This window comes from Nothoprocta perdicaria, unplaced genomic scaffold (assembly GCF_003342845.1).
Source record: "Nothoprocta perdicaria isolate Ctin4 unplaced genomic scaffold, notPer1 scaffold_80, whole genome shotgun sequence".
Taxonomy (NCBI): domain Eukaryota; kingdom Metazoa; phylum Chordata; class Aves; order Tinamiformes; family Tinamidae; genus Nothoprocta; species Nothoprocta perdicaria.
Genome location: NW_020456088.1, coordinates 547,520 through 564,346, shown reverse-complemented (window position 1 = coordinate 564,346; position 16,827 = coordinate 547,520). Strand labels below are relative to the sequence as shown.

Here is a 16,827-nt window from a genome sequence, read left to right as displayed (position 1 = left end):
CCAGCGAGTGACCCAAGGGCTGCGGCCCGAGGGGATTTCAGCCTGTGGTAACTGCCGGCCTGCACACAGCGCCTGCGAGGACTGCACCAGGAAGGGTGGAGTGAGGGGGAAAAAATGTGGAAAAAAATTCCTCTTGCACATTTTTAACTTATTTTTTAATTTTCGGTTATGAGAAACCCCAGCGATCTCCTTCACTGTTATTTTACAGCGGGCGCGCTCTCCCGCTGGGTGACACGGGCGCGTCCAAAGCGCCCGGGCCGGGGCGGCCCCGCAGGCGCCGCCCGCGCCCCTCACGGGAGCGCCCCGTCACGGGCCGGGGGTGGGGCAGCGGCAGGCCCCGCCCCGCGGCACCAGGCAGCCAATGGGCGCGCTCCAGCGCCGCGTGACGTCAGCGCCGCCGCGGCCCTTCCCGGCGGGGGCGGCGGGCGGGCCGGGCGCGGGGTGGGGAGAGGGGGCGCGTCGGGAGCGCGCTGCTTCCAGCCACGGTTGGTCACACACACACGCACACACACACACACAAACACACACACACACACACGCACACACACACGGGTCGCGCTCGCGCGGCGCGGCCGGACTCACCTCCTGCGCGCCCGCTGCCGCCGCGGCGCTGCTGCGCTCGGCGGCCTCTCGCCAGCTCCGTCGGGGCCGTCGCCGCCTTCGCTCCGCGCCGGAGGCTGCTTCCTCCATGGGGCCACGTAGCCCGGCGTGGGACTGAACTGCTTCAGCTCTCCCTGGCCCAGGGAGCTCCGGTCCCCGCAGTAACAGAAGGCGCAGAGCTGTTCGCTGCGGGAGGGAACATCGTTATTCCTCGGATTTTGAAGGAACCGCAGAGCAGATCCCACCAAAGATCAACTTCCATGGATATTTAACCATTTTAACAATAAAGACTCCCCAATAATACACTCGCACAAGCTGATTTCCAGTTACATAAAAACTCTGACTATATTCACACAAACCTGGGCATACGATACACACAAACTCAAATATCCTCTTCAGCATTTAAAAAAAACAATGCCTAAAACTTTGACAAAAAAAGGTTTTTCTTTGTTTACAGAGCCGGGAGTGTTAAGACATCCCTGTACCATTTGCAATTATGTTTTCACATGCGTAGCACAACAACAGCTCTGACATGACAGCTCTGACAGCGCTCCTTGTGTCGCATCATATGGAAGCCACCAAAAAAAATGTCTATAATAAACATATCCACAGAGTTAACTGGGAACTTGTGCAACTAATGCTACTCCTATTGAAACAGCTTAAAGGGAAAGCCATTTAACACATTATACTTAAATGTGCAAATTTGTTTTCTTCGTTTGAACACCCCTAAGACCCCTAAGAGATGCCTCAGGGAACGTGGCACCTGGGAAGATGCCTCTTTTTGAGTGGATCCCATTTAAGTAGATTTAAGTGCATCTCCAAAATGGCAAGTTTGAGTTTGGGGCAGTCTGTGCTGGGCAGGAGAGGGAGGAGGAAAGATGAAATCTTCAGGCTGAATTCCCATAAAATACTCATTCAGTCTCGGAAAGAAATAATATAGAGTGTCTGTGCTTTGCAGGCAGGTGAGGTAAAGCAGTAAGAGATGAAATGCAGTGAAGGGAAGTGCCTGGCTCGGAGCAGAGCACGGGCAGCCCCCAGCAGGGCCCTCCTCCCAGTGCTCAGGCTGACACCCACCAGGCTGCAGCTCAGAAACGTCCTCCTCTGCACTTGCGGCCTCGGCCGCGTGTCCCTAAGGGATCCCACGTGAACCCAGGACCCACAAGGGCAGCCCGGTGCGTGGGAAGTATCCAACACCTTCCAGATTCAACACTCTCCAGATTCTTATTTTACAAAGTAGCCGAAGACAGAGAGATGCAACGAAAACAACAACAAAAGTAGCACAAACAAGGGGAAATTGAGTAGTTGGAGCTGATCAGCACAACTTTCTGGTTTCTAACTTACTCTTAACACGACAGAACAACAAATAGATGATTATGTGTATTTGGTGAGCATGTTCAGTAAGGCCTCACAGCAGGGTTTGTATGGACGGGGCAGCAAAGCTGCTCACCCTAGCTGAGACCAGAGGGGTTTCGGAGGAGCCTTAGGAGCTTTAACCTGGCAGCATGACGGTATCGAGATTTCAGCAGATACAAACACCAGCTACTCCACAGTGAATAAATAATTACCCATATATCCTGTTGGGACAGACTGACAAAGCTCAGTGAAAGACTAGAGGATCCTTATGACCAAGTAAACAGAACTCTTTCCCTTAAGCACAGAAAGGGCAAACATGCCATTGGAAATGTTAACATTTCCAAAAGAGAGGTCAACAAACACAACTCTGAAGCGATCAGGCTAATGCTGAAAGCAAGGGCGACACTTGCAGCAGTCAGCCTTAGCTGCTCCTGAAATGCTCTAGGAGATGTTTGCATGGGCAGAAGGCAGGGTTTAATTGACGTGATTTAGGGATAGCAGGAAGGACTCCAGGAATGCGCCTCGATGTCCGCAGCCGGTGCAGGGTCTGTCTGCACCGCGAGCAGAGCCGCCCGCTGTGGGCAGCGAAACACAGACCCTGGCAGCTCTTAACATCGAGCCCAGGACCCATTACCACAATTAGCAGATTTTCAGAGCAGACTGAGTTGAAACAGGGCAAAAGCACAGGACAATATGTCTTTTTTTTTTTTTTTTTCTACAAGATCCAGAGAAAAAAAGAAGAGCAAGCTACCAATGCTGTATTTAAAATATATTTATGCTACTCCAGATGAAAATACTTCATTGTTTGTAACTTCACCTTAATTCCTAATCTTTTCTAGAACAAATTCTATCTTTTTATAACCTTTAAAAACCCACAGATGGCTCGTTACCAGTAGGTGCTCATGCACAGCACTTCATCCCAACTGGTTTCGTGTGTTTGTAGACACATACACACAAAAAAGTGCTCAAAACCCAACAGACAGACAACTGGATTAAGGAGACACAGGGAAAGGGCCCTATCACCTTTCACTACAGCTGATGTCTACTGCTATCAGGCCATGAGAGGAGACACAGACCTCCCTGCAAGGCATCTCCTGGCAAGAAACACAGATTTCAGCCCTCTACCAGAGCCATTTTCTTCCTTAAGTTCTTATTTTGTTAAATTGTCTGAATCAACTAATGTTCTCATCCACAAGGACTTACTCAACCCCCTGACAAGCATCTAAGATGCTCCGACCCCCCCAATCCACATCCCATCAAAAGCAAAGCCAATGCCCTGGAGTCGGTTAATCCTGGAGGAAGGGGGAACAGTCACCGTTTCCTCCGCTCACCCCATGACACGCACTCATTAGGATACATTCTAAGACACAGACTTTCCCATTTAAAGGATTTCATTTCAACACCCTACGGATTGGGCAACTGGTTGCACAATATTAAATCACAACCAGAACACACCGCCCAGTTTCCCTGTAAATTCCCCTGTAGGGGATCGAGGTAAAATCGTCTGTCCCCAACCCTCCTGAACAGGCACAGGCACCAGCGCTACCTGGGCTCGAGACCATGGGGCATCCCTGTGGTGAAACCCCTCGGAGTTGGCACAAAGCTCCTCCTGGATCCTGCTGAGCTGGCAAACAGCATGGGGGTATCCAGGGTCAGCCAAGACAACAAGCAGACGGACAGACTGGCTGAAGGGACACGTTTCGCTGACGTGGTGCCCCCGCTGTACTGACGGGTGGGCAGGAGGATGGCAGCACCCCGGCAGAAACCCTCAGCCTGCCCCACAGGACCCAATGCGACCCTGAGCACCACCAGACCCTCACCCTTATTCTCCTTCCTTGTCTTCACACAAGGCTGGCACTGAGGGCAAAGCAAGGATTGGAGGATCTGACCATTACCTGCAATTCTGTGTACGAAGCCAGGGGAATTAGTCTCCTTTCCTCCTTCTCCTAGGAGTAACTTCGCCGTTATCCCTTCCCTGCCACCCAGACCTTTGCGATTCCCTGTTTCCCAGATCCCAGGCAGCGAGTGGCCGATGTCCTGCCCATCAGATGCTTCAAGGTGCAAGAGACTCTCAGTACGGAACAGAGAAGGGGTGGGGAATTAAGGAAAACCCAAGTCTCCTGCTGCCCAGAGAAGCTTTCAAGGTCTCGTTCATTCAGCAAACGTGCACAGCTGAACCCAAACATCCTATAAACGGAAGCTGGTAACAGCACAATAAATAAGAACTCATGAATTCAACTCAATAGATGCTCTCCTACCTCTGTGCAAAAGCCTCCCAGTCTACTACAGAACACCAGTTATCCAAACAATTCTGCTGTGCAGTTGTCTTTTCAAACAACATAATTATTAAAAGCAGAGGTTGTTGCCATTTAAAAGGGAAAAGAAAATGTATCAGATCTGAGGAAACCCAGGGCATGGCAATTCAAACATGTCTTAGTACATATCAAATCATGAGTGCTCATTATTGCCATAATAATGACTGTCCTGAAGATGCACAGTTTTGGAAAGCATTAAAAAAAAATCAATTTCATTCAACTTTTGGGTTGAAATGTTCATTGTGTCCTACTTAGCTTTCTTATCACCATCTGTAGGAAAAAGAGGTGAGGAGGATGTCAGCTGCTACGTGCTGGGAGTTTGTCTTTTAAGGAATTATGCAATAACTCTCTCAGACTCTGAAGATGCCTTTTTGATGCCTTCCACACACGTTTTAGTATTTTTGAAAGGTGAGACTGTAAAGCGTAAACTCTTGGCTTGTGTAGGCTAAGCTGTCGCACAACTTTAAAATATGTTTTTATATTTGTTTTTCATCATTAAAAAAATCTTTAACACAATGGAATGGAACATTTGGGAGCAGAACAGAATTTCACAGCATCATTTGCACTGATTAATGAGGCAGACTGATGAAAACTGGCCTTGAGAATCCATCTCCCACCTAACACTGTTAGTAGTTTTAACCTATGCTAAGAGGCTAACGAACACTACAGGGGATCTACCATTTCCTTAGCTGTGCCAAATTGTACAAAGTATTTTGCCTTCACTGTCATTTTATGCTGTGTTATTTAAAGAGGTAATTAAACTCATTAGTGAAGATGCAACATAGTATCATTTACATAAACCCAAACGGAGACCTTAAAAATCCAAACTGTATTTTAAAGGAAAAAATCAGGTCAAAACATGACCAAGAATCCACATCCCTGTTATGCATCTAGATCACCACACACAGACTGTGCATCTAATGCATGCGAGGCGTTCACAGAGATGAAGTTATTATAGGTCTTAAGGAATTATGGAAAACTGCTTTATATCTTGAGCTAAAGACTCCAGAGCTCCCGTGAACACGTGGAGATTGTTAACAAAGAGGCTTGAAGGAAAATGACCAAAGCAAACATGGGAGAAAGCTCCCCACAATGTGTGAGAGCTTAAGACTGGTAGAGCATCACCCAACCAACGCACCAACCTCTGCCTTAACGACACTAAAGACAGAGAAGCACAGAATAAATGAAGATGTCCAAGGAAAAAAGACACAGATGTTCTCAGGTTTGGGCTGTAGTTACTGTATCTAAACATGTTTCAAATGCAGAATGCTCTCCTTCCAACAGGAAACTGAATCCCAGCTTAAACTTTTAAAAGTAGTTTGACATTCCACTATTACACAGCTGGTTTTAAAATGGGTATTTAAATTTCAGATTACAAATCCTTTTAAAAAAAAGTGGGGGGAAAGGGACTCATATGGACTTCAGATGAAACATTATAAAACTTCTTTCAGATTCAGAACTGCACAAAGCAGTTAAGCCATGTTGGGTATTAATTGCTTTCCAAGTTCCTCAAATCAGCACACGTGGCAGTTTTCAGCTATACTGGATCTAAGGATCTAATCTAAGGAGACTCTTCCCATTTGAGAGAAAGCAACCCCCTAAATGCCTCACCATCACCAAAACATTTCACTGACATTTTAAGATTTCAAAAACAGATGAAAACATGCTTTTATTCACAGGCAGCATGTGCCAGCTTTAACCTACACATACACATAAAACTCAGCTGGGATATCTTAACACACCCTAAATACAGAAGGAGTTATTAGAAAGACAACGCGAAGGAAAGCGAGTTTGAAGTTCTACTCCACAGGCATCTAGAGATGGTTCTTCAATGGCCAACTGAGCTCATTCTTACCTTGCAACAACAAAACCACACGGAGGATGACAATGTGAGCACCCTCTGCAGTTCTGCGAGATTCCACCTCTGCGTGACAGCCCAGAGGAGGGTTTTATCTCCTGTGTGCCCTCAGGCCGCTTGAGCACGGAGTGTTGGAGCCAAACTGGCCGAGGAAGCGTCACGGGGAGCAGCGCGGAGCCCTCGCGGCGGCAGCGCCGCACGAGCACCGGCCTGGGTCTGAGAGCCAAAAATTGCTGAAATGTAGCACATACTGTGCTGCTTTAAGCAACGTTGTTGTTCATAAAATTCATCAAAACTGTTTAGTCATGCAGAGGACAGAAAAGCACACTGCACTGTTCCAACCTTATGCGATCTTTTCTTGGAGAATACATTTAGCAAACAGGCATGAGAGGCAATAGGGTGGATTCTTCTGCCAAAATTCAACAGGACAGATGAAAGGTCTAACCAGCCCAACTGAGTTAGGATAGGACAGGATACGACAGGACAGGACAGGCAGATACACAGGTAGCATTAGAGACAAGGGCAAACACCCACGATACTTCCCATGCCTCCTGAGATGTTCGGTTCAGGGCCTTCCTAAACCAGATGTGATTTCTGTATTTCTACAGATTTCTGTATTTCTACAGAATTCACTACTGGTGAATTCCAATGGGTTCTCCACACAATCCAGTGAGCCACAACACCCCTCTTGTTCCGAGCCCTGCGAGTTTCTTCGGAGACCTTCGGTTTCTTGCATTAAAAGAAGCCAAACAACCGATCAAGAACCACTGTCCTCACAGCACCCACGGCTTCGTGACCTCTGGGGCCGCCTCCTCCTCCCGTGTCCCTCCTGCAGTTCTGTGACTCTGACCACTCGACTGGTCTCCACTTGAACACTATTCCCTATCTCCTATCACTCCCTCGGCTTCTTTCTGAATCTTCTCAAGTTTTGCTACATCCATCTTTGAAATTACACATACATTTCTCTGCAGCTCTAAGAAAATGAGCAGAAATCTGTTTTTTGAAATGTTTCTCATCTTACCAAGTACATCATCTGTGCTCAAGCAAGGCTTTGACACAGCGAAGCTACAAGCCCCAAACCTGCCCCTTGGCCAAGCTTGCTCCGTTTTCGCTCCATTTCCAGGTGCTGCAGACTCCATTCGCAGCATCCCCGCACCGTCCAGAAAGAGGCTTCAGCCAAAGGTTACTGAGACTTGTGGGGGTCATCTCTGCGACTACAGCCAATGGCTCTGCTGCAGATTTCGTCCGGCACTATATTTAAATTGCCTTTACTACTGGCAATATATTTAAATAGCCAGTTCTGGTATGAAGAGGAGAAGAATCTCAATCTTACATAGAGCAGGTGAGGGGGTGGTGAGGAGAACACGGACTGAAGAACCTACGTTCCAGAGGAAAGAACATCTGCTCAAAGAGCAAATGGCTCTGCCCTGGCAGGGCAGCTGCGTGGAGGCAGAAACCAGTGAGGAGAGGCAGCCTGCACAGAGTGGCAGAGAGAAACTGCCTGAGAAGCACCTGGGAGGCTGCAGTGGCCCACAGAGGGACCGCCCTGCACAGCTGGGGAACCTGCTGCATGACACAGGGGCTACTGGGCTATTTCTAACCGTGGTGGCCGCTGTTACGTGGGTATGTAACCCTGTAACTCAAGCAGGGAAGGACGGGGCAACTGCTCGAAAGGCTTCGCCCTGGCTGCTCAGTCACAAGTGTCAAGTGTAATATGAGCGGGGGTGTTTTATAGTTTTAAGTTCTACAGAAAGCTGAGCACCGCTTGGAGGAACTCAAATGGGAGGGAATCCTCTGAGCTCAAGGAAACAGGATCTGTAGGGAAAGCAGCAACAAATTTCCAAGTTTGGTTCTCCAGTGCCCTGGGGAAACACACCAAGAGGCTCCTGCAAAGCTGAAGGGAGTCATCTATCCTCCCTATCTTTGGAACAAGTGCAATGGGTTAAAATCTGCATGAAGGAAGCCCAGGTTAGACCTATTAAAAGCCATTAGTAGAAGCAAGGAAGCGACTGGAAAATGTTGTTCAGTGAAAATATGGAATTTTTATTATTGAACCTTCCAAAAGGGTTCATACAAACGCTTGTCACAAATGACATGGGGAGATCCACCCTGGGCACACAGAGTAACCTAGATGACTTCCAAAGGTCTCTTCCTGCCCTCTGAAGCTGAGGCAGAAGTCCTTCAGGAACGATCAGTCATCCCATTTATCTCCAGACTCTTTCCCTAGTCAATGTATGAGATGAACAGGATGGACAACCAGTAAATATTTAACTTGGGCTCATTTTTCAGCATGTTGCCTCTAGTCTTTATCTACTGACAATATTCAATTTGTGCTCTGGAAGCACAATTCGTGGTTCCACTCCAGCCTTGATTGGCCATTAATTTAATGCCTGAACATTTCACTACTGCTACGTAATTCAGTTTTGCAACACGTGGAGAGGTACCTCCTCTCTGTACACACAGAAGTCACTCAGTGATTTTAGAGGACAACATTCGAAGTCCTTGCATGGATGCAGGTCTAAAACTTAACAGGCTAAAAGGAACGTGATTCAGCAGCCTTGGTTCATGTCCCCGTCAGCTCCATTCTCTGCAGTATGAACTCTGGTAGAGAAACATTCACATAAAACTACGAGTCATCACAACGCATGTGGAGGAAAGAAAACAGAGTTCCACGAATAAACTTAATTCTGTTATCCTTCTATTTCCTAGAACATGTTTCATTTTGCAACTTTAGCAATTTTTGCACATTTCTATATATTGAACCAGTTCCCTCTCGCATGAAAGACCTATGTTCTCTTGCCACCAGTGCAGTGCTATCCTGTCTAGATTATCTAATCTCTCCACCACGCCACAATTTCTTTTTATACTGAGTGTTGCAAGGAGTTTTGCAATCCTTTGAAGATTAAAAGGAAAAAAAAGAAGAAAAGATGAAGAACAAAGATCACAAAGTCCATGGCTGCTATCCTCTCCTCACCTAGCCAGCAGATATTCACCACCCACTTGTTTCCTATGGAATAAAGCGTCCCAAATTTGGAGTCCTCCAGACTCCCAATTTGATCTTAGCAGGTGCAGCCCCCAACTAAGAGGGAACGGTGCCACGGGGCTGCAGTGAAACCCATGCTCTCTCTTCACTTACAGAGGGAAGCAGGTAGGTGGGCAGCTCTTTTTTCTCTGGTTTCACTGACAGTCTCAGAAGAGCAGATACTTAGTACTGCTAAAATAAGTAAATTACTGTATGAAAATTCTGGTTTCTGCTTGTTAATTTAAGATGTACAGACACTCACACATACTCTCTCCCTTTACATCTTTCAGCCTTCCCTACCCCACCACTATGGCTCAGATGCCGTTTATTTTAGCGGGTTTGGCACACTGCTTTTTAGCAATGACCCTAAATCGGTTCTTAAACCTTTCCTCCTTGACCTCTTTGCAGTGAGTTCCCTCCCACCTGTTCTGTGCACCTCCAAGGTTCCCAAACTGACCCTCTTCACCACCTTCCTCGCAGATGTTCCTATTTCCCCTCAGCCTCCAGAGCGGTCACAAAAAAACCCCACACAAGGGAGAGCTCTGGCTCGTTTCTCACCTACTAGAACCTACCCTTCCCAACTGTGATGCTGGGGAATGTGTCAAAATTACTGCACACGAATTGGAAATTATTTAGTTAGGAAAAGACTTCATTTTATGTTCCATGAGCCATGCTCCTCCTTAACTCCTTTATCTTTACTACCAAAGACTGAAACCCTGAGGTATCTTAAACTTGCTCTTTACTCAGAAAGGGGATGCAAAAGTAACTCTAGCCACATCTGCTTCAACTTCTGGGAGAGGCTTTGCTGCTTTTCTGTGTTCCAGGCAATTGCTGCACTGCCAGTTCCAATACACTTCCATAATACTTCCATAATTCTTCTAAACCACATAGCAATTTATTTCTAAATCTAGAAGCACTTCCACTGGATTAAGTTAGTTACACTATGCCATAGTATGTATGTATGTATATCAGAAAAGCTTATATAATGTCTCCTATGTTACAGGCTTCAAGTCTCCAAGGAGTCACCCTGAACCTTGATATGTTCCCTCCCTACCACAACCCATTTAGTTTTATATCGTTATGAGAGGATCAACCAGCTGTGTGAGCAACTAACATGACACCAATTCTCACCCGAATCTCAACCCAAAACTACCTGGAATCTGAGAAACTTCAGACTCCCAGTCATGTTTCACATCCCTTAATACATTTCCTTCCAAAATACTAGAGACAAGCTCAGATCTTTCCAGAGGGACCTGGACAGGCTGGAGACTCCAGAGGGACCTGGACAGGCTGGAGACTTGGGCAGAGAGGAACCTCATGAGGTTCAATAAGGACAAGTGCAGGGTCCTGCACCTGGGGAGGAATAACCCCAGGCATCAGKACAGATTAGGGGTCGACCTGCTGGAAAGCACCTCCACGGAGAGGGACCTGGGAGTCCTGGTTGACACTAAGTTAACCATGAGTGAGCAGGGTGCCCTCGTGGCCAAGAAGGCCAATGGCATCCTGGCCTGCATCAGGAGGAGTGTTGCCAGCAGGTCAAGGGAGGTGATTCTGCCCCTCTACTCAGCTCTGGTGAGGCCGCACCTGGAGTACTGTGTGCAGTTCTGGGCACCCCAGTATAGGAGAGACGTGGAGCTTCTGGAGAGGGTCCAGAGAAGGGCAACCAGGATGATTAAGGGAATGGAACATCTCTCGTATGAAGAGAGGCTGAGCGAGCTGGGCCTGTTTTCTCTGGAGAAGAGGCGGCTCAGAGGGGATATGATTAATATGTATAAGTTCAGGAAGGGAGAATGCAGGGAGGAAGGGGACAGGCTGTTCTCACTGGTGGCCAGTGACAGGACAAGGGGTAATGGCCACAAGCTGAAGCATAAGAAGTTCCGTCTCCAGGTGAGGAGCAACTTCTTTACTGTTAGGGTGACAGAGCAGTGGAACAGGCTGCCCAGGGAGGTTGTGGAGTCTCCTACTCTGGAGGTCTTCAAAACCCGCCTGGATGCCACCCTGTGCCACATGCTCTAGGTGTGCCTGCTTGAGCAGGAAGGTTGGACTAGATGATCTGTAGAGGTCCCTTCCAACCTTAAATATTCTGTGAATCTGTGAATCTGCGATCTTCATTATTTTAATGAGAAGAAATAGCAGAATTTAACTTTTTAAATATTCTCATCAGCCAAATATTACACTCATAATATCCCTTCAAGCTTGACTGTTCAAAATTTGCACTTTCTGTTAGCAAGATTAACAACTTGAGTACACACAAGGCCTGATTCAGTATCTCACACACAGGTTTTTCTTGGATGACAGCTGTCTGGCTCATAAGAAACAAGTTTATGGCTGAGGAAAACACTGTAATCAACTACCCCTGATAACAGCAATAAAGTAACCTTGAGAAACGCAGAGAGCAGATGAAACCGGACTAAGCACAACTTCTGCAAACGACTCTAAACAGGATAAAGAACCAAAACATCTGTTCAAGTCAAACTGCTCTACCCAGCCTAGGAAACTTCCATTAAGAACAGTTTTTTGTGTATTTAACTCCGAAGTATACAAATAAGATTTTATTGACACTCTCAGTAAAAAGGAAAATATTTTGGAAACGAACAAGCTTGTGAGCAAGTAAAATATGAAAATGATAAATGAAGCAAGTAGATAAAGTGTTTGTGTATGGGGAGAGGTGAAGAGGAAGAAAAATCACTAGAATTCTCCTCTGTCAGAATATCAGTATACCCGAAACTCTCAAAGCTGCCATCTCCTGTACAGGGCTTAAAGTTATAAAAGGGCTTAAACAGAGTTTAAGTTCCGTCCCAATTCTATAGTACAGTTTCAACAGCGACCACACATATTTTCTGTTTTGGTTTTCCTCTTGTAACACACTTGTTACTTTCACTGCTTTTGGGGCAATTTATATCGACTAACAATTGAGAACAAACACACAAACATTAATTTGTGCCTTATAAATTCTGAAGTAAAGAAAAAGATGGTATAGATGAGTGATTTTTTCCATTTTATTCCTGGAAATATCTAAGCAGAAACAGAAGCTTCAGATATAGTTTCTTCAGCAAGACAACTGCCCTAATCATATTTCCTCATCTTCCATTGTTCCAACCATCATCTTGCAACCATTCTGTGATTCTGTGTGATTCTACTCATATGCTCTAAGTTAAACAGCTACAGTATGGCAAGTGTAGCGTTTTCCAGTGCCATCCTGAGGAGAGCACTTTGGACACACACTCTGCACCTTGTCCATGAGCTTCCGACAGCCCCAGGCTGCTCCTCGAGCTTCACGACACCATCTGTGCCCTGGCCCCAGCGTCCCAGCCCTGATTCTGCCCCGTCTCATCGCTCACCCACCTGGTTTTGGCTTCGACACCGACGGAGGCTGTGGAGCTCGCAGACTCCTCAGACACCGAGCGCTGAAGAACTGGTGTTAGCTGCTTGGTGCCGTCCACTTCAGCCTGGGCATCCTCTTCTGCAGATTGCTCTTTGACTTCTGGGTAGAAAATGCAAAAACAAAGTTATGAGCTGTGTTTGGGCCATGCAAAAACAGATCTATATATTTTCTCTTGTGATACAAACATATTTATGTACAGATTAATTCAGGCAGCTATTAGACACAATGAAACAAGAGATCCAGAAAAATATCTCCCTTCAAATTACTTATATAACAGAGCACCCTGACAGTGAACTGAAGGTGTTTAGTGAGAAATAAGGCACAAGGAGTGCAGTTAAATGACCACTCTCTTTATTAAGAAGTTGTATTTTCACATACATTTTCCGCTCACAGACTGCCAAAAGCAGCTCTCGTTCATCCGCTCTTTCATTCTAGGGCCACCATCAGGGCGACTACAATAATCTGGGTTATAATTAACTTCGTTTCTCCCAGATTAGTTTCAACTTTGATCCAATTCCCTGCACCAGTTCATTGCTTCATTACACTAGCCCCACGCTGGCACAGGGCTGAGGAGGTTAAGGATGCAAGGAAGTGGTTCATGCCTAAAATTCCTGCCACAGCACTGGAATATCAGCAGTATCTTTTTAATACAGACTAGTTGTGAGACAGAAATACATGCATCTTATAACTGATGCTACTTCTGTGCCAAGCTGCACTGTGCCATGAGGAATACAGCAGGATGCAGAGGCACAAGGGAGCCGGCGGAGGCAATCACGTCTGGTATTTCATCCTTTGATTTTCAAACCTAAATAATACTCAAATATCGGGCCTCTGGCAGCTTAATCTAGGTAAGGACACTCTGGCCTCCCTCTGTGGGCCTGGGCACTGCGGCGGCTGCCCCACTCCGGCGAGCCAGGGCTTGGCCAGGCAGCATCTCACACAAGTGCAGCTCGAGGAGCAACAGCTGATTTGGGTGATTTATGCAGAAAACAGAACACACTCATTTCTTAACAGACCAGTGCTCCAGGAGACAGCAAGTACTGCATAGGATAAATGATTCAATGAAATTGAAAAAAAGAGGGAGAAGGATCTATGAGACTGGGTAGGCAAGCACCAAAAGCTGCTCCCAGCTTTACTTTTATTTAAAAGAACAGGGAACGAGGAAAAACCTCAGATCAGAAAAAGCTGCAACCTGATTTGATGAGGAATACTTCTTGGTCTGTAATATTACAATTAAATGCCTTCCAAAGCAGAGGGAAAAGGGGAGATCTTTCTTGTTTCTCCCACAAAGACTGAAGTAAAATTACTGTTTAACCTCGAGTGAACTCATTCAGGAAGACAGTGTTCAAAATCCTCAATGAAAGCATCGAAACCTTACTTCACGAGAACCACGGAATTAGGAGAACAGCCTAAGAAATCCCTGTACAAGAAAGAGTGGGTGTGCCAGATACTCAGCTGCTGTAAACTGGAATCGTTTCACATATTTAAGCTATTCGCTAATGTATGTCTGAATAATGGCCCAAAACACAAAACCTGTCACAAGACCAAATGGCTGGTTGCAGGCCTAGCCCACCAAGCAATTCTGGGGAAAATGTATAAAGCATTTGCAAAGTCTGAGCACACGATCCCTATAAGCCCTCCTGCACTGTGATTCCCAAGGCAGCCAGCTGAATCTTCCAGAACAACCTCTGGAGAGCTCCAGAGAGCCGGAGCCCAGGAGCAGCTTGGTGTCCACAACACTATACAATAAGCTTGAATTGAAAATATATATTCTATTATGTTATCCATCAGAGAAGAGCTGTGATGGTTCTGGAAGGAGACTGCAGAAGCTGCAAGAACCTGCAAGAAGGGAAGAGCCCAAGGACAGCCGCACACAAAGTGCTCAAGGAAGCCTCCCAGAAATTACAGCCTTGCTGCTCATCCATCTTTTCACACTTTATCCAAACTAGTTAGATTTTATGAAAGGAACTTAGCTTTATTTATTATTTTTTTTTCTGGACTCAAAAGCCCAGAGGCAAAGTCATTTATTTACCTTTTACCAGCCTCCAATGCAAAGCTCATGCACACGGGCTCATCCCCAAGAATTTTGGATGGTGTGAGAAGACAGTCTGTTTCATTACGCAGTACATCTGCCTGAGCTTACATCCTTATGGTGGTTTCCACCCCCTGCTGCTTGCTTCCCTTGGGAAGAAAGGGCCCAAATTATACTGAATGAGACAAACAGCATCGCTACTGCTGCCTGTGCACCAACCAACTGCAGCTCAATACACTTGTGGAAGACAGAAAACGTGGTGCTCAGGAAACATGATGAAAATGACATTTATAGGAACTGTGTCACACAAACCCCATGGAAAGAAAAAAAATAAAAGCAAAGAATAGGTTTTCCTAAAGGAAAGCTATGAAGAGCAGAGAGAACATGCCAGGAGTTGGACTCCTGCAATACAAGAGCCCAGCAGTGGCAGGGAAAAGGTGCTCCATACATTGTCACAGAATCCCAGAATGGTTGAGGTTGGAAGGGACCCCTAGAGATCACCTAGTCCAACGCCCTGCTCCAGCAGGGACACCCAGAGCACGGGGCACAGGGCGGCATCCAGGCGGGTTTGGAGACCTCCAGAGAAGGCGACTCCACAGCCTCCCTGGGCAGCCTGTTCCAGGCACCATACACTGCTGTGCATACGTTGCTCTGGCTCTTCCCTGGGGTGGATGCAGGTTCACCAGACTGCACCGTGGCACCCTGCTTTGAAGGACCTGGGAACTGAGGAACCGTGCACGATCACAAACACGCCGCTCACTTGCAGATTCATACGTAGGGCTTCGCATCCTATTTTCCTGAGCGCTCCTGTCATGGTTAAGGTCTTGGCTGCATATAAGTTAGCGGGGGAACTGAGAGCTGAAAATCTGATTGCACAATTCCCATCTGTTTAAGCTCTTTTTTTTTTCCCTGAAGTTAATTTACTCTATTAAAATAAACAAGCAAACATGAAATTTAGAAAATGTAATTAGAGTTAATTATAGTAACAACGCCCCCCCACCTGACTTGTGAGGACAGGAGGGCCCTCCTAAGAACATTACAAGAAAACCCTGGAGCACAAGGAGCGAGGGACCAGCCCACGTGGACGCAGGGCAGACAGTGGCTCATCCAGGGGCACAGGCTGGAGCCTCGGAGCCCTTGTCCGAGGCCGCGACACTTTCCAGGGGCTCTGGAACCAGCCTCCAGCAGCGACCCAGAGCTCTCGGGAGGGTCAAGGCTGCCACAAGGGCTGCAATGTAAGTAGTACACTTGGAAAAAATGCAGGGGATATCCAGGAAAATCTCTGGAATTAGTAAGAGTGAAAGCATCTTGATAAATTTTCTCTTTTAATTAACACTGTGACTGCCTTCTCCTAAAGACAGAGGTCTACTTCGGGCTTTAGGGTGACAAAAGAGACGGTTTTACAGGTTACAGTACTTCAAACATCAACTGAAGTTTTTCACATCTCTACTCAGGTTCTGTATTTTGAGCTTTTAGAAACTCCTTCCTATAACGATTATTTTTATCCTACGTCCTAGAGGAGAAGAGAGCAGATATCGTAAGACAGTAATGAACACCACACAATTCTCAGCTGGTTTCTTGCATTAACCCCTTTCCCAACGTCCCACTTGGGTTTCCCTCCTCGTATCTCCCTGTATTCCCACACTGGGGTAGGGGGAGATAAGTGTGTTAGGAGGGCAACAAAAAAGATATTCGGGTATCAAAAGTTAGAGGGATGAGTAGGACTGTTTTCCACGTCGATAACTGAAAACAAAAGAGGTCCCCACTAGTCACAGCTCTTTGTTACTGTTCAAGACACACTTTAAGAGCAAGGTGGCCCCACCATTCCCCTCTGTGTCTTGCACTAATGGCTGTCAAGCCCAGCAACCCAAACACGCAGGAATCCCTCAAATCCCCTACCTCTGGTGTAGGTTTTAACAGCTGAGAATAAGGCAAGAAAGGGAGATGCTGGGGCTGGACAGCCCTATGTGGAGCCCCTGCAAGGACCCTGCAATACGGAGCTGCATTTATGGGCAGACACACGGGAGGAGGGGGGGAACAGTCACTGCCCCTGCCTGCGCTTCACAGAGCTCCCTGCCACACATTCCTCCATGCTATAAAAACAGACACCGAGAAGAGGGGGACAAAACATACAGAAGTCCGAGTGTGACAAGAAAAAACCACTGTCAGAACTAATTTCTATGGAAAGAGGAACGTTTCATTTACCTTAAACGGACATTGTAAAATCCTACCAGGTAACAATGAACAAGCAAATGTACAAAC

The 16,827-nt window shown here is 46.6% G+C and overlaps 1 protein-coding gene across 1 annotated transcript in view; it reads right to left on the bottom strand.

The window, feature by feature from the left end:
- Window positions 1–16,827, bottom strand: part of KMT2C (lysine methyltransferase 2C) — a 164,518-nt gene that overhangs the window by 102,099 nt on the left and 45,592 nt on the right. The window contains exons 3-4 of the mRNA XM_026051932.1: window positions 12,494–12,632; window positions 583–786 (exon numbers count right to left, since the gene is read on the bottom strand). Coding sequence (XP_025907717.1) covers window positions 583–786; window positions 12,494–12,632 — 343 coding nt within the window. The remainder of the gene's footprint in view (window positions 1–582; window positions 787–12,493; window positions 12,633–16,827) is intronic.